This window comes from Brienomyrus brachyistius, chromosome 13 (assembly GCF_023856365.1).
Source record: "Brienomyrus brachyistius isolate T26 chromosome 13, BBRACH_0.4, whole genome shotgun sequence".
NCBI classification, from domain to species: domain Eukaryota; kingdom Metazoa; phylum Chordata; class Actinopteri; order Osteoglossiformes; family Mormyridae; genus Brienomyrus; species Brienomyrus brachyistius.
Genome location: NC_064545.1, coordinates 5782750 through 5805324, shown reverse-complemented (window position 1 = coordinate 5805324; position 22575 = coordinate 5782750). Strand labels below are relative to the sequence as shown.

General features: G+C 49.7%; 1 protein-coding gene across 12 annotated transcripts in view; it reads left to right on the top strand.

The window, feature by feature from the left end:
- Positions 1-21591, top strand: part of sox6 (SRY-box transcription factor 6) — a 160879-nt gene extending 139288 nt beyond the window's left edge. For 9 of the 12 annotated variants that reach the window (XM_048971985.1, XM_048971983.1, XM_048971982.1 and 6 more), the window contains 4 exons: positions 8136-8241; positions 15540-15773; positions 18206-18422; positions 19600-21591. In XM_048971985.1, the coding sequence (XP_048827942.1) occupies positions 8136-8241; positions 15540-15773; positions 18206-18422; positions 19600-19903 (861 nt within the window). In that variant the 3' untranslated portion in view covers positions 19904-21591. The remainder of the gene's footprint in view (positions 1-8135; positions 8242-15539; positions 15774-18205; positions 18423-19599) is intronic. The other 3 variants (XM_048971992.1, XM_048971991.1, XM_048971993.1) reach the window with 2 other exon arrangements.
- Positions 21592-22575: the final 984 nt, after the last annotated feature.

Sequence of the window (22575 nt, the reverse complement as noted above, 5' to 3'; positions counted from 1 at the left end):
GTCCTTGAGTATCTATTTTGATTTCATTTATTTTTTTAATTTGGAGTTGGGGATAAACCCAGATTGAATGCGTGTGTCCATGAGTGGGGCGAGTGATTCGCGACCTTGTCACCAAACAGGCAGCGTTCTGGTTTCTTAGTGCCCCACACTGCAGGTCACCCCCCATCACTGGGAAAAGCGGATCCCGCTTCACCTGGCCTTTGTCTCCCCCCTGACGATTCATTTTGGAATTTCTCGTCAGGTGAGAAGCTCCCATGAATGTCAGTAACGCCGCACCTGTGGGCGTGCGTAGGTGGTTAGGTGGTGGTGGGGGGGGCAGGGGAGGAGTCTTCCCTTCCCCCGCAGGCACTCTCCCAGCCGCTCCCCCCCCACCCCATCTGCGAGAGTGATTAGCGGTTCAGGGTGTGCCTGTGGCCAACCAGGCATGAAAGACCTTGCTGGGAAACGACATGAATGTTCTGCTGCAACAATACCTGGGAAAGGAGTGTTTGGAGCTGGGGTGCCCCGCCTAGGCCAGCATTGTTATTATCCGGCTGAGCCTATCGCTCTCTCACCCTCTTTTGTGCTGCAGGTTTTTTTTTCATAATTCTATTGTGTGCTGGGAATGTTTAAACCACTCGAGTCATGTCTGTAAGAAAAGATCTCTTTTTTTCAGGATCAGTTTAAGGGAGTTCACCTGGAACACGCTGTTCTGTGCCCCGATTGCAGCCCCGCTGGCGAGTCGGGATTTAGAGAATGGAGAGGTTTCATGGGTTAGACCTCTGGCTTGGTGATGCAGGGAGTGCGGCCAGGTCGGTTTGAGCCTTGGGAACAGCCAGCGGGTGATTATTAGGGGTGCTATCTGTCATAAAGTATGGCTGGTATGTTTGGGTTGTTCTGCTGCTATAGGCTGCCAATCTGTCCTCAGAACTCCCACTTTTACGAGCTGATACCCTCTCTTCTCCCCCAACTTACCCGCCCTCCGGACTCAGTAACTGCGTTTCTAATCGGCGGTGCGGCCAGGGCAGGGAGTCAGTGGGCGGGGTCTTTTTGATGTGGGGCGGTGATTCAGAATTGTGAAGACCACCCAGCTAAGACAGGGCTCCCAAACGTAACGGAAGTCAGTCGTGGCCCTTGAGCCTTCAGACCGAGCTCCATTCGGGCACCTTGCCGGCCTCCTTGCAGGGAGCATGGATGGGAGAGGGTGTGCCTCTTGATATGCCTTGGAAAGCAGGAGCACACTTCCGTCGAGGTGACCCCGGTTATGGGAGCCACACCAGCACCCTCCTTTCATTATGGCTAATGGGTTTGCCGGCATCCCGGTCAGAATTAGGTGACATTTAAAGAGCCACCGCCGTCCTGTCCTCAGCACCCCCAGGCCGGCAGTGCTTCCCCGGGTGGCAGTGTGCTTTCAGCATAGACGGTATCAAAAGCGTCGGCCCCCAACCCTGCCAGAGCTCAGCACGAACAAGCGGCGCTCAGCCACGGGGAAAATAGCCCTTGTTTCAGCTTGGAAGCAGAAACTATTGTGCTGGACCGTCCCTCGGCACATGCTGACACTCCAAGGAGGCTTAAACGGCCGCAGATAAGAGGGTTCTGTTCAGTCTGTTTCAGAGTATTAATATTTCAGAGATACTCCTCACCTGACATAAATACAGTGCCCCCCCCACCCCTCTTTAATAGCCCCTTCCCAGTTGGCTGTTTGGAAGTTTATCAATGTGAAAGCTCGCATGAAGATTCTGGAAAGGTAACTTAAATGGGATTAAGGAGAGGTTAAAATCATCTACTGAGGCTGTTGGAGGGGATATTAAATATTGATTTATCCCAGTGTAACGACCAGGCTGCGGAGTGGGCTTAAGTGGTATCTGCAGATGGATCAATCCATCTATTAATACAAAGTGTGACCACAGAGCGTGCCGAGGAGACCTGTACCCTAACCCCCCCCTCCTGTCCTCAGCCCCCCCCCCCATCCACCCCAGGCTGTCCTCTCAGGTGGAAGAGTCTCCACTTAGAGCGTCCCAGTCCACAAAGCACACATGTGAAATATTTATACTTTACAAACGCAAGAATGTCTTTCCCCTTGTTTCTATGTGTCCTTTACATCCCCCCGGTTAAAAGAAAACCTTTTAAAATCTGCTGCGATTTTTTTTTTGTTTTGTTTTTTTTTTTTTTTACCCCCAAAACATTTAATCCCAAGGTTTTATTGTGTGCAGCAGGAAATGACATCATTACATCATTCATTCAGCCTGATGCCTTTTTCCCCGACCAGCCGGTAGCTCTTCTGTATCCCGGAGGCTGTTCGTGTCGCAGTGTCCTAAACGAAGCGGGGGCGGGACATGTTCAAAGGTCTAAGCTAAACGCAGACTCCAACGCATTACAACGTGTGGCACCATCTCTGCCTCCACAAACTCCTCACAGTGTTTAGGGGACGTTGCCTCATGGGGATCCCTGGCTAAAAGTTAGCACAGTATTTCAGAGAGAGCCCTGTAACATCAGGTTCTGACAAGGAGAGGGCCCAAGCCATGGCATAAAAAAAAATCTACCCTCCACACTTCACCATGCCTGGTTCCGTTTAACAGGGCTACTAGTTTACCGGAGGCCGGCCCATGGATCAGATGTATTCCACTGCTGACACTTCCCGAGCGGGAATCAAAAGGTGAATGTCCAGAGTATTAACCTTTTGGCCTGGTCCAGCTCCCCCTCAAGCCCCCCGGCTACATTTATTGATGAGTAGAAAATTCAACATCCTCCACACATGGGGGCTGTGTGGAGGGGGGGCTGAAAATATCTGACTGGATGTCTGGCAGCCGGAGACCCCCACCACTAAGTTAGCAGAGGGGGGCACTGTGCACGCCCCTTCCGTCCCGTGCTTGGGGGCTCCATTCAGCGCGGTCTGCACAAAGAGTCGGTGAATAATCTGCCCTGCTCTACAGCACTGGAAGCAATTTTCTGCTTCTTTTCTGCTGCCGTCTTGGAAATTGCCAGCCTAGGCTTTTTGGCCGCGGTGTAAATCCTGGCAAATGCTAGGACTGGTCGTCCAAATTTGATTATATTCTGCCGTCAGACGCTGGCTGCAGCCAGCAAGTGGCATTGTTGAGTATTGCCTTACATTAATGCCCCCTCTCTGATTGTTTGCATCTGCCAAGGATGTAAAAATAGCCTCGGTCTATCTGCACCGCTCTGCGTGTGTGTGTATGTGTGTGTGTGTGTGTGTGTGTGTGAGAGAGAGAGAGAGAGAGAGAGTGAGCGTCACGTATGGGATGGGGTCTAAACCAGCCCCAGAGCTTCTGCTCTGGCCTGACAACCTCCACAGAGAGCAGAGCCCTGTCCAGGGTCAGGGGCTGGCCCAGCCAAACCCGCTGCGTGGGAGTGTGGCGCTGCCAAAGCTGTGTGGCTGTGTTCACGTTTTTTCCAGGCATGACGCTCTGGTCGGCATGCAGTTCAAAATGCAGCATTTGGGGGCGGTAGATGCGCCACGTGTGCTGGGAACCCCGGTGAGCACGGGCTGCCATTTTCCCTGGGTGTGACCTGGGTGATTGGCTCTTAGTGAATCCTCTTAGCGAATTCCTGCAGACCCCAGTGTAGAATCCCCAAACTGTGGCTGAGGGGACCCATCGTGACCCATCTACCGTTTTCACCGGCTGTGACCCGTCCGCCGTGACCTGCCCTCCGTTTTCACCAGCTGTGACCCAACCGCACTGCTGAGTGTTTCATGGTCGCAATCATCGTCTTGGTTTCTGATGGAAACATGTGACATGGGAGAAAAGCTTGTGGGAATGAACCAGCCCCAGAATTGTCTGGCCTCCGAGTGAGTAACCTCAGCCAAGTCGCACACCGGCGCTACTTGTACAGCAGGAGCGTGGCGAGGAATCGGAGAGCGAACACACAAGGGAGGAAATGGTGCTTTCATTCAGCATCAGAATTACAAATACATGTGTAACCCAATAGAGTGAGTGTAAAAGTCAGGGCTAACATGCGATCGTCTTACATTTGATATTTTCATGAAAAGAGAGTGGCTTTTGTCTTCCCTGAGCTGCTGTGCCTCACATTTGCGGTCTGGTTACCAAACTGAAGGCAGACCCTGGTGTCGGTTTGCAGACTGGGACAATTAAGTGCCTCCCAGGTTTTTTCCAAGGCCCAAAATGGCAGAGGTTTTGGGCACGCCCCCCGCACGTGCGCCTGGGCCGTAACCCGCTTGGCTTCAAATCCCGGGCGGACGAATGGCGGGAGACCGCATGAAACGGGGCCCTGGGCTCGCCACACGGCTGGCTGCACTGGGGAATAAACATTTCATAGCTCCGGCAACCAGGCCGTATAAATAAGAACATGGCGGTGGCGGCTTTCTTTGGGGATTACAGGCAGGCGAGGGGCTACATGCATGTAACACTTGCCGTCGAGGTGCAGTCACAGTCTATATTTGTTGTGGGTCGTGGTCCCGGTGCCAGTGCGGTGACCCGTGCCATCAACGACCCTCCCATGCTGTCTAACAGCAGCCCGATCCAAGGCAGCAACCCTGTCATGAGAGATTCCCCGGTGCACCTGGTAGCATTGGCGTAAATTTTGGGGGGGGCTGGGTAATCAAAACCAGCTAATACATCCCTCCCAATAATCATGCCTCCCCAAAAATGGGTGGAGACCTCAACCCTCCTCAGTGTTCAAACCAAAGTTACGCCCGTGCCCTTGCGCTGTTGAGTGCGTCTTCTGCGTTAAGGCTAATGAAAATAGCAGCTAGAGGAACGGCTAGATTTATCTTTTTTTCAATTTTTAATGGAAAGAACTGGAACATGTAGTTCCAGCTGTGTTTCTGGTCAGTAGATAACACACCCGGCCTTTTCCATCTTGCGTAGTTTCCCCCCCCCCCCCGTTCTTAATGTGATCCGATTTTTTTCCCCAGAACTTTCTTTTATGCCACAGAGCATGTTTCTTGTAGTTTGTCCGGAGGACAGTGCAGCCATTTTCCCCTGAGATCGATGGCAGCCCAATGCTGTTGTCCTCCCCCAATCCCCCCCCCCTTCCCGTGAGCCGCACGGCCTCCACACGCAATTGTAAGGCTTATTGCTTTTGACGTGCTATTTATAAAAAAGCGGGAATGCGACAGGGGACCGCAGCCCTGTGCATAAATACAGGACAGCCGGCAGCGTGATGCCGAGGGCCTGGCCTGCCCCCGTTGCCCAAAATATGTCCTGTGGGCTGAACGGCAGTCCTCAGACACATGTTCTGTGGCTTCTGTGATTAAAGCCTTTGTTAAATCGCGGAGATTGGCCCTTTTTCTGGCCCGGGATGAAAACTCGGTAAGTTGCAGTGACGGCGCTCTTGGCTGGCGTCGCGTGACCTCACCGCGTAACCATCCTCCATTGAGCAAAATGCATTTGTAACCAAATTTGAGGTGAAAAGAGGGAGGAGCCCAGGCAGTGGATGGGATTATTGTGGGCTCCGTTTTTCCACTTGGGCTTGGAGTGTGCCCCTGTAATTTTAGACGCGGGCCGGGAGGTTGCATGCGGAACTCATTTGGGGGAACGGCGGTAGTTAGGGAGGGAGGGGTACCCCGTTTAAACTTACGTATTGTCTTTCCATTGCTTGCCACCCGCCCCCCTATCTCACCCCCCCCCAGAGGGCCACAGCAAGCCTGTCCTCCCCGCTGCCATGCATGCTGTAAATATCATTTATGACTCGCTATTTACCTAAAACTGGTGACCAGATTGTCTCCGGGGCCCTGGATGCCCACCCCCCACGCCGCCTGACTGCGCGTCTGTGGCAGAGTGATCAGTAAAAATTTAATGACACCATAAAATAATAAAAATGCCATAAATTTATCGCAGCACTTGATGCAGGGGCTGTAAAGCAGTGATAGTTGGCGGGATACTTCAAGCCTCCAGTAAAAAAAAAAAAGAGGGAGAAGAAACCTGATGTTATTGATGTAAATTAGCTTCATAATTTTAAGTGTAATTCTGCAGTTCAGATATAAATTATGCAGGTTATAACCGATAAGTACGTAAAACACAGTGTGTAAAATTTTAGTGGGGATTCATTGTGTGACGGTTGGAGGACGTGCTGAGTTGGTTTAATTGTCATTAGCACTGCATGCGCATGTGGGGAGCAAAGCTGCAGGAGATGCGCCATCAGGGCCATCCTGCATCGCATTTTCTCAGGCAGGTCGATGTAGAAAGGGTCGCGCACCTCATTTATATACAAAGACAAAATGAATGAAAGAAATGGATGAAAGGTGTGTTTTTTTCCGAGCTGGGCCTCCTCCATCGGCACAGACGCCGATGTGGGTGGGTGGGCGTTCGAAGCAGGGTTCTCTAGGTCTAGGCGACTCCGGAGATCCGGATTGTCAGATCCGGGGTGATGGCGCATGCGGCGGGTGATGGAGAAGACTGGAGGTAGCGATTAATGATGCGCGTTGATGGACGACCTCCGCTCCTCACAGCCCCTCTGCAGAAAATGATGCTTAATTATCATGAGTTTATAAAGGGATCTGATTGATAAGGGTGGGCAGGAGCATCGGGAATGGGGGGGTGCTGATTTATCACGGGGCACCGAGTCGTCCCAAGTTTTCCCGCCGGAGACTGGAGCAGCACTGGGGTGTTGATCGGGGGTGGGATCGGGCTAATCGCCTATTCGTCTGTCTGTCACCGGCCCGTGGGGCTCTTTCATTAGCCGCTCCGTTGCCGAGCGCATCGCCCCCATGCACACTCTCCATCTTACTCGCGCACTGCGCCGTCTGCCCAGAGGGGGCGCCCCGTATATCATAATCAGAAAACACTTAAATAAGCAAAGCGCATCGCGAGGGCCGGCCTTTGACGGCACGTCATAAGCAGGTACAGGCTAATTGTGCATCCCAGCCACTCACGTGGCTCTGAGTGATTATTGCCCCTTGAAGCGTGATGGTAAATTGCAAATGCTGACTTTTTTTGAGTAATTGTTATTGCGTTAATAAAATAAGTGGGAGGAAACTGAGCTTTAATATAGTAAAAATAAATGATATAACGGTGTGTGTGTGTGTGTGTGTGTGTGTGTGTGTGTATTTCCTTTTCCTTTTTATGAACTGACATAAAACAATAGCATGTTAATAGAAACAGTCCTCAGACATTTGTTGAATCATGGAAAAAAAGTATTTTTTTTTTGCAATTAAAGACATTTTTGGTATAGGGTTGTACATTATTGTCATTGTGATCGGTATCCATAAGAGAGTTACAATAGACGTGAAGACGGGTATCACAGCAAGGATGTTACAAGGGCCATGAGCACAGATGCAGGAGGTGCATCTATGTGTGTTTGCTCTCGCATATGTGTGTGTGCATGTGGCAGGGGAGTCGTTAGCGGCGGGGACGCAGCCCACCTGCGCATCTATTCAAGCTGCGTGCGGTGTGGGGGGGCGGGGGGGCAGAGAGCACCTTCGGCAGAGATTGAATTCTCACTTTGGGAGTAAAACAAATGTTCTTCCCCCTGAATCACAGCTATGTGCCTCTGCTTTTAGTGTCCTGCAGCTGAATGAGGGCAGCAGAGGTGGGGGTGCAGCGGGGAGGGATTATTTGTATCGCTGAGTCAAATTGTCCATCTCCGCTTCAGCCTTAAAAGACGGAGCCAGCTCTTTGCTAATGCCCCGGTACATTCTGAGCCGAAGTAGGTCACCTAACAATGAGGAGAGTGCCGGCTTCCCACTCCTGCATTATACATTCAGTATAACGTGGCATGGTTACTTGGGGCCCCGGAAGCTGTTGTTTCATCCTGCCAAAGCGCACGGACGTGACATTTGATATCATTTCACATCACTGAGCGCCGGGGTCTTGCTGGGTTTGTTCTGAAGACGTGGAATGGGGCAATGCAGCATCTCACTTGAGGAACGCAGCCCAAAGGGCGAACCTGAGAAGCTCTGTAGGGTCTGTGAAGACCCCGGGAATGTCCAGGATCCTTCTGATGTGCTTCGAATGGATTTTCGCTCCCATGTGTTTCAGTGGGGTTGGCCGTAGGACGGACAGAGCGGTAACCTGTAAAAGTGTGTGAGATTCATATCTGAACAAACAGCCAGATTTTAGGACGTTGGGCCCTTGATCAGCACTCCCCTGTAAAAGGCCAGGATTTGACTCATATTATATATATATTTAAAATTAGACTAATTAGTTAAACTATTGTGTCCCCCCCCCCCCCCCCAGGAGAGAGCGCATTTCGAGAGCCTTGGTCATCATCTAGGGAAGCTGGCTGAAGATGGCAAGATGGGTCACAGAGTCATCGATCTCACCAGGCCCGAAGACATCGATGGTGAGTCTCCCTCTCCCTCCCCCAGCTCCCCAGGCGTACTGGCCATTTACTTTATTATTCATTTTGGAGTATTACTACTCCTTCAACAATGCCAACATTGTGGGTTCAGATCCCTGATAGCTCACATAAATTGTAATCCTTTCCTCTACTGTATGTCACTTCAGATAAAAATGTCAGAAAAATTATGAATTATGTTGTCTGTTGACCTGGGGACTGCATCACGAAGCAGGATTTGCTGGTTAGCTAAATAACTTGTCGGATTTAGGGTACCTCAGTCTAAATGGCCTTTATGGTTTTATGTTCACATTACCAGGCTGAAGTGACTCAAATCTGATATTTTGCCTTAATGTAACAAAGATCTGATGTTTTCATGGCTGTGTGGACAGAGAAATCTAACCTTTTCAAATCAGATTTGAGTCACTTTCATGTGTGGCCCTAGATCAGATACGTATCTGACTCGTGGCCATTCGACGTTAATGTGCACGGTCAGTTCGGAATTAATGTGTTTTTTTTTTGCCTCTCCGCATGTGCTTAGCGTTTTTTGTTGATGGTGATTCAGATGACTTGTGCAAAAACGTATCAGTGTATGCATGCATGTTCAGAGGACAGATGTGTTCACATTTCAAGTACAGGTCACTTGCAATAATTAAGATGGAATTGGACAGTGGTTTTGTATGCTGATATAGCCCAGACTACCTTAAATCTGATAAATTATCTTGCTTACCCAAAAATCCACCTTTGTGATTCAGGTCCCTGTTCAGTTGCTTGCTGTTATTCTCCTCTGTTATCAGTGCTGGGGTTTGGGGTTTGGGCCTGGTCCCTGGTGGAAAAAGGGGATGTATTAGCGGTACTCAGGTGCTTGATGGTTTACTGGTTCCTTCCATTTCTGCCGTGGTGGACCCAGCTCTGGCGATGCTAGTTAGGCACTAACGAGTATTCCTCGTTAGCGAGATCTGGAGTTCCATGCCAGTTGATATTATGTTTCTATAAACCACATGTCAAGGCCTGGCTACTTACAAATGAGGAAAACGGCATTGAGAACATCCCTGGATGGGCCCCGTCGCTCGGTGACTCAGAGGAGGTGAAGCCGCGGGGGGTTTACAGGGGCCGCAGAGCGTAGCTGGGGGAGGGCACAGCCAATGGCTGTGTATGGCACCAGTTTGGAGGTTTTCACGGGTTGGCGGCGAAAGCTGTGGGCCCTGGAAGACAAAGCCGGCAGCCGTCCAGCTTCGGTGCTCATTTGAGGACGGCGGCACGGCGGTGTCAGACCTGCCTGACGAAGACTCATGCCCCTGACACGCAAACAGCGAACCGCGGGGCGGGGGCAGATCCGTGTGCCAGTGTTTGTCAGACATAAATATCGGTTTCCATGGTACCCCGGAGCCCGGTTGGAGAAATGTGGTCAGGGTCTCAATTGAAACCAGTGTGGCGGTGTTAAGACAGGGAGAGCTCAGGCCCTCAGCTGTGTCTAAGGCTTGTTAGTTAATAAAACCAGAAAAAAGGAAAAACTTAAACCAGCAGGAACACAATACTTTTTTTGGTCGTATACCCCAGAATAAAAACCCACCTGCTTCCTATAAATGCTGCTGTTTACGTGTTATCCGGATTAAAATCCATCCGTCTCGGCTTAGTTTGAAATCAAATATGTAAGCAAAGGGACGTGAGGGTGGCGACTCTCCTGGAGCAGCTGGGCCGCCCTGGATGTTTTGCTCAGCAGTTTGCCGCTGAGAAGTGAGACCCACCCTCAGAGAGGCCGGGATCCTTGGGGGTGGGGGGGGGAATGGCTCTCCGCGGAGTGTTTGGCGGACAGGGGAACCATCCCTCTCTCTTTGCTGCTGTGGGATCCCGAGCCCCGACCGATGGGCTGAAGAGGAAATGGGGAGGCATGAACTTTAGGTGGGCCCTGATTCAGTGAGGCCCGCAGAGGATCCACCCCGGGGGGGGGGGGTGGCCATACGCCAGGGTGTCGCTCATAACTCGACATATGACCCCATTTCATCTCTCCACACGTACATCTGTCTATTCGGGCAGCACCACCCACCAAAACACAAAATGAATCATATGAAGATGACTTTATGGAGATCATCCCACATCAGGAAGGTCCTTTTCATGACCAGAATGTGCTCACAGCATCTGGAAACTGGAGCATCCAGCTTTGGATTCCTGGCCCCAACGGCATCTCGGCTGTGCCGAACCGGGAGCAAAATGCACTTCACACTCGCTGAAAGAAAAGAGCACCCCCTACGTAGCTTCACAGAGACACAGAGATGCGCGAAATGCGACGGAGTGAAGCATGCCCAGCATGCTGCGTCCCTGGCTGTGTAAACGCCTTGCGGGTGGCTGCAGCAGGCCTCTGTGTGCCCCCCCCCCCCCCACTTACGAGCGTTTTATTCCCTCTTTAAATAAGCTGTAATGTAAGGGAGCTGCTTGTGATTAAAGGTCAATTAAAGCCTTTGAGCCGCAATTTCTGTCCTTTAACTATGCAGCCCACACCATGCAAACATCTCCCTGCTTCTCATTAAGGCAGAGGGGGGGGGGCGTGTGGGCAAACTGGAAGACAGAATTTCCCTAGCACCCATATTCCCATTTCGTCCAGGTCCTGGCTAGGTGGCATGAAAGGGCAGAGAGCCCCCGCCCCCCGCCCCCCGCCCCAATCATCGCTGCTCCCACCACCCAGAAAGCCTTAGGCTGCTTAAATCAATATTTGTCATGCATGTGCAGCCGAATTAACAACTGCCAGGAGCTCTAACGAGGGGCCCTGGGAAGCGGGAGCGCGGGGTTGTGGAGGCCAACGGCGCTTCCCGCGCCTGGCGAAGCCGCAGGCCACATGCGTCGCACTGCAGCCGTATGGCGGCGCCCTTTCAAGCTCACATGAGAGGCATTAGCGGGTCCCGCGTGGAGCTGACGCCCGGCTCCTTTGTTCGATCACATGGGGCCCCGCCTAAGTTGTGGGGAGGCCGAGCCGCGTGTCTGGCTGAGAGGACCGGCGTCGGGGATGACTCCAGCAGAACAAAGCAGGCGTTGGGGGACCGCGGGCCGGAAGCGGACTAATCAGAGGGCGTTTTGTGACAGTGTCGGCCCAGTGTGGAGAGGAGGGTCGGATCGGCTATTAATGGCCGATTGACTCCATATGGGCTGGCCAGGCGAACTGATTTTTTTCCCCATTGTGATTTATTCGTATAATTATATCTTAACCAGTTTTTGGCTGTGCTCCTGCTGAATTGTTGTGAGAAAATCGATGTGGAGCGAACAGCGGAAAAGTGCTGTCACTCTCTCACCCGTCCCCCACCTCGGTCGGCCCGACGGAAGCTTGGATCGCCTCGCTGATCGTCACAAAATGATAAACAGACAGCCGCAGTTTAAAAGGCGGAAAGTGGGGATGGATTTTAAAGAAATCCGGCTTGTGTTTTTTACAGTGATGTCAACCCCTTGTTTAATAGAAAGAATTATACTTAAGTATAAAATGTAATACAAGAGAAGGGGTCTGCAGCTGTGCTCATGTATCCGTGTCAGTAAAAGTACCCGTGAAATTTCCCTATGGCTGGGATTTTCCAGCACACTGTCGGCAGTAGCAGCTCGCCTTCGCTGCCACGCGGCGCTCATGCCGCCCCCGTTTTAATTGATACGCTGCTCCGCGCTGGAGGTGTAAAAAGGGATTCGAGGTGCCCGACTGCGAACCTCGTGGTGTGTGCGGTAAGGCATAGGAGGCGAGAATAAAAGGCCGTGAACGCAGGCGGCGACACGTCGCATGCTTACCCCCGTGTAAACGCGGCGGGGCCTGCTCACAGAGACACACTCACAGACAGGCTCAAGGAACAGCTACTCTGTGCAATGGCTTAATTACCCAGATATGAGCGCTGTCATGCTTCTCCTTTGTCGCTACTTAATGCGTTTTTTATGGTGTATTGATTAATATCGCTTCACCGGGGCAGGTTGGCGTAATCGCAGCCTTCATTGCCACATTTGGTTTTGATCTGATTCTCGCATGCCAGGCTATGTGCGTGTGTGTGCGTGCATCACGTGTGTGTATACATGTGTGTATATACGTGTACACCTGTTCTGGGGAGTAAAGCGGGGTGGGGGGCTGAAGCAAACCTGGTTTCTCAGCCCCGCCCTGCCTTCCACTCGCGTCCAGGTGTGATGGGCAGCGTGGCTTTCCGGAATGTTCCGGGGTCAGTAATTAAGGCAGCCTCCTGACTCCTTAGTGCACTTTCACTACGGGAGGCAGATTAGTAAGTGATTCACATATTGCTCTGTCACAGTCCACCTCAGGCCTCATAAATCACAATAAACACCATCATGATGCCCCGGGACCCAAACACGCACCGGGGAGGGCAGCGGGCCGCATCCAGACCAGGCATCCACTTTTACTTATGCAATCACACACCTAACCATAACCTTGCAGCGATACCTGCCGTATCCAGCGCATGTTAAATTACATGATTGCTGTTATTATGCTTGTTCCAAAACGCCCATTTGTTTGCTTTATTTCTTTATTATCATGTGAGAACCTGTACTAGCTGGTTAGGCTGCTGGCAATTCGGCCATTTCTGCTGGGGCGCTGGTCTCCTTGTGAGGCAAAGAGGGCAACCTGGATTGGCAGCAGCCCCCGGAGTAAGGGGCATATGTGCCCCTCTTCCCCGTGCCCGTAGCCCCCCTTCGCACCACACACACACACCCCCCCCGCCTCACTCATCGGGAGGACCAGGCCTCATTCTTGTGGTCTCCCGGGTTCAGATGATTGATCGTCTTCAGAGCCTGGAGTTGCTCTGTCCCACAACAGAAGGGATTTTGTTTTTTTGGTCGGGCTCCATGCTCGTGGTCGACGGCTGCAGACCCCACCTACCATTTACAATTATCATAAATAGATCAAAACATTATTCCACGTCTTGGGGGATCTGCCTTGCCGTGGTGTCTCCGCTCCAAAATGGCAGATGATCGCCATAGAGATGGCAGCCCCGCCCCACCCGGCCTCGCCCCCTTGTTGGCACCTTCAATCAGCTGATTGAAAAGGTGGCCCGCCCCAGCCCGCGCCGTGTCTTTGCTGTTTGCACTGGGTTTCTCAGACCCTGGGGAGGCTCACCTCTGACTACACGCTGCCCTCGGTGTATAAATTACTGAATCAGTGTCAGCGCTGAAGTTACGGTAGCAGGGCTGTCGTAAATCAGGGCAGGGGGGGTGTAAGCGGGAGCGGACAGTGTGTGTGTGTCCCCCCCCCCCCCCCCCCGCTCCGCTCGTGCTGTAATGGATGCCTTCATCTGGGCTGGCAGTCGCGGGATCAGCCCCCGCTGATGGATACTGTCAGGTCCACATTTCACTGCACAATAAACATGGCTGTCAGGCCGTACAAAGTGAAATCAATTCATCCTGTACAGTGAGTGCGTGCTAAATGAAATTAATGTACTGTGGGGACACTGGCGGCTAAGGTAGCGTTTCTTCATGCCCCCCCGTCGCCCCCCAGCCCCGCCTCACCCAACTTAAAGTGCCAACAGCACAGAGCTTGGATGGGGGGGTGGTGGTAACAAGAGTGGCTGACTGGTTCCAGCCACAGAGCAGCTGGCCAGCTGTGTGACTCTTGTCATATAAACTGGACTGTGTGTTTGTGTGCGTCTGTGCGTGTGTTTGTATATGCGTGTGTTTGTGCGTGTGTGTTTATGTATGTGTCTGTATCTCTGCATGTGCATTTTTTTTTGCATAGAATGGCATAAAGAGAGATGGCCCCCTTTGTTAAACACTGGTTTTGTTTTTATTACCTCGCCCCCCACCCCCAAAGCAAATGTTTGTGTGTCTGGAGGGGGCCTTACACCAGTGACTAAGCACTTCCTGTTCCTGGATCAGCCCCTGGTTCCCCGGGAGCCGTGAGGCAGCAGGGACGGGCAATGCCTGGGGCCTGGAAATGGCAGCCTGAGATCCAGGCGAGCCAGCCCCCCTCCCCTCACCCTGTACCCCGGACCTCTTCCGGGACCTTGCCCGATGCACCGTGACGGTGCGAATAAGCAAATTGTGCCCCCTCCCCTCAGATTAAGGGAAGCCTTTATGGATCCATAAATGTGCTACTGTGACTGTTAAACATGAACCAGTGAGAATGGATTTATGGCCCCTTGGGGTAGAGTGGTGCAGTCTTTTGGGGAGGTGGGGGTTCAGTTCTCCCTCCCAGAACCCCCCTAGCTAGCTGGACTGGAGCCCCTAGGCCTGGGTACTATGGCCGCCCACCTCAGTTCCGGCCGATGGGCTTGCGTTCCCACCTCTCCGCACTGGGGTCTCGCCCAGGGAGTCGTCGGTGTGTCAGCGAGGACGCCGGTCCGCCTGTGCCATTTCCTTTCGTTTTTAAACCGGCCTAATAATTGCGAAGGGAACAGGTGACGTGCCAGCAATGCGTGCAGAACAACCTAATGAATGCGCTTCACATGTGGACGATAAAATATTCATAAGTCCTTCCAAGCTTTCTTTTCCAGTTTTTGCATCATTAAAGATGCATCCTAGCATATGGAAAGCTTTTTTTTTTTTGTTTTATTTTTCCAGCCTTGATTATCGACATGTTTTTGTTTGTTTAAATATTCATGCGGCTTTTATTTAATTCTTTCACATCTTACATATAAAGGGAAGCAAATGTGCATGCAAACAGGAATAATCTTCACTCTGGTTTAAAGTTAAATGCAGAGATTTCCCATTCTGATAGAGAGCGGTCCGAGTGCAGCTTGCTCGTTGGCTCGGGCCGCTTCATGTCGACGGCACGTTTCAAGCACGGATGTTTTATTAAGCGCCGCTCAGATTCCCCTTTTTCTCTTCGGCCTTTTTCGAACCCTCTGGTATTAATGACTCGATGCCATATTCGGTATTTAGGTTGGCATTATCCTGTGCCTGAATCCGGCTGCCCTGGCTTGAAATACACCGAGTCAAATATAGAGGCTTGTACACAGAAAGGCTGTGAAAAAATATTTAACCATCATTTAAGTTCTAGATCCGTAATGGTCTTGATGGACTCAGATGCTTGGTCGACGACTTCCTCACAGTAATATCCTTGTTCTTACTCTTACGGTTCCCACTCACTAAGCTCCACTGCAGAGGGGGCAAGTTTAGCTTTCCTGCATTTCGTTACGCTTCTGTGGCCAGCCTTTAGTACTAGATGAGAGCTTTTGGGCGATGAGTCGTGGCCTTTGAGAAATGGGTGAGACCTCTGAAAACCCCTCTGTGTTGCATTAAACCTGCGCGGAGGCAGGGCAGAGATGTGGACGTCCAGCTGGAAACAAGTAACGGATCCTGTTGCTCTCTCTTCTTCCTTGCTGTGGTGTTTCCAGGTAAAAAGCAAGTCAACGGCTCAGCAGATAAACAACAGCAATATTATTGTTGGCCAACAGGAGGCGCCAGCACAACCGAGGCACGTGTCTACAGGGAATCCCGGGGAAGGAACAGCAACGAGCCCCACATCAAGCGACCCATGAACGCCTTCATGGTCTGGGCAAAGGACGAGAGGAGGAAGATCCTCCAGGCCTTTCCGGACATGCACAACTCCAACATCAGCAAAATCCTCGGTGAGGTGGCTTCCCCCATTTTTCTGTCTCGATGACCAAGCATTTGGGGACAGTTTTTAGCCAAAAGGGCTGTATATCTCCACTGCTCTGTGGTGCCCCTAGTGGCTAGATGTGGTGGTTCCCCCTGTATACACATAAGCAGTCTTGAAAACACCTTAGAAACTCGAAACAAGAAAACACTGAAAATTACATGTGACTTGTTTTAATTAATTTCTACCTTGTTAAATAACACTGTTAGTAAGCGAAGTCAGAAGTTTCTTCTGCACCTGAGGACTGACAGGACCCTGTTCCTGCTGTGCGAAGTCCTACAGTTAACAAGTAAATAGAAATCAATTTTTTCTCTCTGTATATACAAATGGATGACAGCAGGTTGAGTTTGGTGGTAGTTACCCTGAAATAAATAATATCTTAACACTGCTCTGTTATACCACTGTTTAGTTAAGGTTACTGCAAAATTGAAATAGCATTAATGCCAACCATAAAGCAGAAAGATTCTTTAAAGCTCATTTACAGTAATACTCTTTTTCCTTTGGCCCTGCGCTGCCAGGGATGGGATCCAGACTCATCATGCCATAGATAACAGGAGTATTTTTTACCATTTACCAAATTATGTTACGACATAATTTGCACAGTGTATTTGTTAAAAATCTAATGTTTTTTTATTCATGCTATTCGTGGCAGTGGTGCATAATATATCTGTCAGGGCTCTTTAAAAAAGAAATATACACCTGTTTATATCGCCTAATCATACAAAAAAGGAAATTGATTTAATATTCAATATTTAAAAATTCTGTTTCTATTTATTCTTTATTTTGTTAACATTTTTAATTGACTTCAAAAAGTTTTTAAAATATTTTCATACTATTCACATTTCTCCAGGTAACCCAGGTATGTCTCATTATAATAAATATGCAGTAAATAAATAAAATGTACATATTCTGACCACAAAACCCGTTCCATATATACAGAATAAATATACATATGAATGCAGAATGGTATTACGAGTCCATTAATTGCCCCTGCAGTTTGGTCTTGTGATACCTGTGTGAGAGTCTTTTTCAGCTGTGCATAAACACTTAGCTGTTTGCCTGCTGGCACGCGTGATAAATGTTTTGTGTTAAAAGGCCCTGTGTTAATAACAACAAGGAACAGTGGTGCATTCATAAAACACTGAAACGCCATGGAAGTTAATGGAAGCGGCTGGGCGGTGGAGTTAAAGTGGTGCTCTGTATGGCGACACAAGCCCAAATTGTGTGTAGGTGAAATAAAGGCACGACAGAAATGGACTTCAGTTGGGCAGCGACGCCCCTAACTGGGTCAAATAATGAGGCTCCTGTTTGGTGGTTTGTTTGTTCATCAAAACCCACAGAGCATATGGATGCGTTTTTTTTTTTTTTTTTGGTTGTCAGCTGATATTAATTGCGCTAATTGAAATGAAATACATTCAGGGTGCCTCGTGTTAATTAATTCTGCTGCTGTTTTCATTTTTTTTGTAAACTCATTTGTTTATCTGCCTATTGTTCAACGGATTCGTTTGAAGTGTCGTAGCACTAAAAGTATGCGAAGTAGGTGGCACCATGTTAAAGCTGCGGGCCTCGCTGTCCGGCCAGCCCTGAAGGATTTACTACCTGCCGACGGGGGCATTATTCGTTATGAAAAATGACACGGCTAAATGGGTCTCTTCCCCTGGTGCCGAGAGCCAATATATCACAGTACTAAAAGTCTCGTCACGTACGTTACTGTAAGATGGTCAAAATATTTACAGGCTTGTATTTTCTGGTAATGCGCCGGAAAAGCCAACCTGAGGCGAAGTGGAGCGCGGTGGGTGTGTGCGGTGTCAGTGGAATAACACAGCTGGGTTTGTGCTATGTTACAAAAATGTCGGAGTTTGGATAAACCTTCGTAAACAACAGAGGAGGCCGGGATTCCTCTGTACGTTCTGAGTGCCCTGAGCCGATTTGTAATTGGCTGGCCTGACCCACAGATGTGTGGGATTCCAGGGGCCGATTCTCGGCGAGCTCCTTTTTACGATGCTCGGTGGTCGGCAGCATCCGTTCACACAGACGGACAAGTTATGGATGTCGCCTGGGACCTCGCTGTTCAATTCCTGCCGAACAGCATGTAATGAATTGCAAATTTTCGCTGCTTATTGTAGCTTGAAATAGGTTTTGATGTTCAACAGCGGTTCACGATGTGCGATACCCACGTCGGTAGTTTAATCAAGACAGTGTTTTATTTCAGTCACGCTCTTAATTAATATCGTCAAGTTGGTGGGGAATACATGGCTTTCAGTAAAAATATTGGACACGGGTGCAAAGAAGATGAATTCCCAAAATTCTGAACGTTCCATTCGGTGGTTTGTGTGGTCATTTTTATTTCAGCTTTCCCTCTCCTGTCTGAAGAGAGACTCTGATGCTCCTCTGTGTCTCCAGGTTCCCGCTGGAAGTCCATGAGCAACCAGGAGAAGCAGCCGTACTACGAGGAGCAGGCCCGGCTCAGCAAGATCCACCTGGAGAAGTACCCCAACTACAAGTACAAACCGCGGCCCAAGCGCACCTGCATCATCGACGGCAAGAAGCTGCGCATCGGCGAGTACAAGCAGATGATGCGCTCGCGGAGGCAGGAGATGAGGCAGTTCTTCACTGTGGGGTACGTGCACAGTGAAGAACGGCAGCATGATAGCGCAGCTAGCCACCAAACCCCTCCCCCCCACACCCTCCGTCCCATGATCCCGTTCGGGGACAGTTATGCCATAACAAGGCATTTCAGGTGTGTAGCATCTCGCAGCCTGGACCGCGAACCCAAATTTGTGTCCAGCTGCTGTAAAGCTCCATATTTATGGTCCCGGACAAATTTTTGTGTTTTCATGCCGTGGTTTCACGTCAGCGGCCGCGCTGTTCAGCCTCTGGCTGCGCGCAGGACATGAGATGCGAGTGAGGTGTGGGCACAGCCTCTCGCAGCCTGTGACTCTTCGGAGGGCCTGATTGCATTAATACCGCAACTCGCTAAGTCAGATTTCACATGCGAGCTTTTCCGCGTGATTCCTACAGCGTGCCCGCTAAACAATAATAGCGTCACTTTCCTCCTTTTTGTTCCAGAAACCTCTATAGTCCCCCACCCCCCCCCCATTACACCTGAAGGAGCGGTGCTGGAAAATGACTGACTTTTAGAACTTATAAACCAGGGACAACATCACAACAGTAAATTTGCAGCTTTGAAATCAAGTGAAATTTAATAACTGTGTTGAAGTAGAAAAATAGTAGGCTGCATCCAGACATTATTACAGGATATAAACCCTAAACACTGACCTTAAGAAAGTGCCGTGGTGCCATTCTACCCCGTAATTTATGGCGCGGTCTGCAGGAAGCACTCCAGCTTTGGGTACTCGCGTCTGAGCACATTCTCCCTTTGTTTTGGTAATACAGCAGAGTGCGTAAGATCACAGACATCAAAAAGTAAAAGGATTAGACTCTCAAAATGTGCTGTCAGAAATGTTCTTGAGTCATTTGCCTTGTATAATATTTAATGGCTAATTAAATAGAGGAATGTATGTATATTTGTCTGTGTATATTTGTAAACAGAGAATTGTGTGACATTTAAATGTAAATACATGTACATTCCTTGAATTTTTGAAGAAGGTAATTATTTCACTTTAGCTAGCTCCTGACCCAGTTAAAAGGCTTTCATCAAGGCAGATGTGTTACACGAGCCAGTTTGGACTCGTCTTACCGTAAATCGGTGGCCCTGCTTACCGACTCAGCCGCCTGAAAATTAGTCCGGCTGCTACTCCCTGGCTCTGACCGTCTCTGTCTTTCTTGGTCTCCAGGCAACAGCCCCAGATCCCCATCAGCACCAGCGCCGGTGTGGTGTACCCTGGCGCCATAACCATGGCCACCACCACGCCCTCCCCGCAGATGACGTCGGACTGCTCCAGCGCCTCGGCCAGCCCCGAGCCGGCCATCCCCGTCATCCAGAGCACCTACGGCATGAAGGTAGAGCCCAGCACCATGCTGCCCGGCGAGGCGATCAATGGCGACGATGACATGGACATGTACGAGGACTTCGAGGACGAACCCAAATCGGACTACAGCAGTGACAATGAGACACAGGAGCCGGTCAGCGCTAACTGAGCCCAGCCCGGCGGGCATCTGACAGACTGGTACCGGAAAGATCCCGAGAGACGGGGGAAAAAAAATACAAAGGAGAAATAGCTAGAATGAAAGAAAAGGAACTCATTTCTTAACGTATATCTCTAGGAGCCTGCATGCAGATGTGGCTCCCATGGATTCAACAGCTATTTGTCTTCAATGTTTCAAAATGTGTGAAGTAGTTTGATTGTTTTCATTTTACTTTTGTTTCACAGTTTTTATTTTGGTCACAGACGTTTTACACAGCTAGGTCATTGCCTACGAGACTTCGGATGTCAGGACTTGAAATTTAACATTTAATACGAATGCATAGCTCTCACAGTCTTAATTTGCTCTTACAAATACATACGCGTATATATATTTTTTTCCTTTTGAATGCTTTTAATAGCTTACATTACTGTTTGTGATGGGGGGTATATATTCTCACTCAGGTATGCTGTGCCAGCCAACAGCTCGTGAATGTGTTTTTAATCTGAAAATGAGAAACGGAAATAGGTGCGATACAATTTCTAGCGGAGGCAAGACATAGAGCAGGTCCACAGGTGTGCTGAGGAGCACAGAGAGAAAGGCTCCCTGACCTTTATCATTCTTCATCGCTTGTTACTTTTAGTACAGTTTTGACTCTAGATGTGCCAAACCTCTTCGCGACCCTTCTTCACACGCGCATCTTAAATCCGCAAGTCTTAAGGGAGACCCCCGACTGAGTCACCGACAATCCTTCTGCATTGTAATCAGTTCCCCCCCACCTCCGAACCGCCATTCAGGGCTGGGCGTAGCCACGGCGGTTCCAGAGGGGTCCGGTATAGTGATCACCGACCCCCCACTGGCAGCCGTGGCTTCAGAGACCAGCTTACCCAGTCAGTCCTTAATCAGAGTGATTGTAATCAGGCCAAAATGCTGAAGGGGCCAGAGGCCTGCACTCTGTGGGATTGAAAAAGCAGTAAGATGCAGCTTTGCTCGTGTTACAGTCGCAAATTGCTCTTGTACATTATGTACAGTACATTCTGTTAAACACTTCAGCCCCTAGAGGAACATGAAGTTTAAACTCCTTGATCTTAAAGTCTTTTTCTGACACTTAAGTCTTTTTTTTCCTGCATTGTAAATCTTAATCAACACACAGAGTCTTAAGTCTGAAGCCCACAAGTGGGTCCACGCTTTCCCCATCATCACCCGAGTCTTACCCGTCTGCAGAAGGGACACGCCGATGCGGCATGCCGAGCGGACGAGCCACCCTGCAGACACGTACGAAGGGCGCTATATCCCGTTGCATTCTGAGTGCAGATCATTTCTCTCCAGACACCTGAAGAATACCTTGATCCAATTGGATCGATTGGTTGCCTAGTTACGGTAATCGATTGCACTTAATTGTTTCTAAGGATGTTAAGGACAGATTGGTAAAATCCGCACCTCTGGCTCAAAGTCTTAGAGGAGTAGGTGACCCCATGACCCACCCTGAGGTCAGGAGGATCTTCATTCGCTTGAGCAGCTCACAGGTGGTTGCCCCGAAAAAGGACAGCCGTGGGACAGCCAGCTGTCAACAGAGCCAAGTTGGCTCCCGTCCCATAAAACCCCCCTCCCCCCCATACCCTGCCCTGCCCACCCTGTATTTCAGTGAGGTCGAAACCCCACCCGGCCGGCCCATCCGCACGGCCGCTCCTGCTCCTGGTGACCCCCCCCCCCCCGCCCCCGTCCCTCATCCCGCCCCACCCCACCCCAAAGGGAGGCATTTGGCTCTGAGTGGCGTGGAGTGTCAGCGAGAGGGAGGGGTGCCATCGATTGTGCTCTTCATGCTGCCGTTGGCAAGCAGATGGAACATGTACGTCAAGCTGTGTGGGGATTATGAAAACGACTTGATGAGTCGGTATCGCCTCAAATACTGCATTATTAATGTATGAGTCCTGTTATTCTCTGTACGCCCTTGAACCCGCCTGTTTCATCGCAAATACGAGCCGTAAAGAACATTTACATTTGCAGTCATTATTATTTACTCGTCTCAGCTCATGCTGACGGTCACCAAATTCCTGCATTTACAGATACTTGTCTAGATCCTTTATTTTCCTCTTTCCTCACTGCTCCCAGAGTTTGGGATTAAACATTTTGATCAAATTTATGATGACCCTTGTTTGCAGGCAAGATATTTATTAAGCTTTTGGAAGTTTTTGTAGTAGATGCTTTTTTTGTTATAGTTATTTTTTGTCTTTTTTTTAAGATTAAGACGCTAAGTCTGGTTTTCTAAGCAGGCTGAATTCCGTATCCCCTGCAGGCCGACACATCGTGGCATGTTCAGCTTTTATCCTCAACTTCCTGATGTGTACATGATCTGTAGGGTTTGTTTTTCATGACCATGCCAAAACAATGTTATGCAGGCTGGTGGTGAACAAAGGACTGTTCTTGGGACTGAAACTTGATTGCGCTTATATTAAAAATGAAAAGGGGGAGCAGATTTAAAACTCACAAAAAACATTGTTTCTTAAGTGTTATAAGCACTGGATTTAAATGGTTTTTTTTTATCAATTCTGACTAATGTGAAGCTGTTGTACGAAAAAAAGAAACTACACAAACTAAAGGACACCAGTTTGGACTCGTGTGGGCACGTCTCACAGTTGCCAGATTTGAGTCGTATTTTTGTCTGGTTTTTTCATTTATTTATGCAA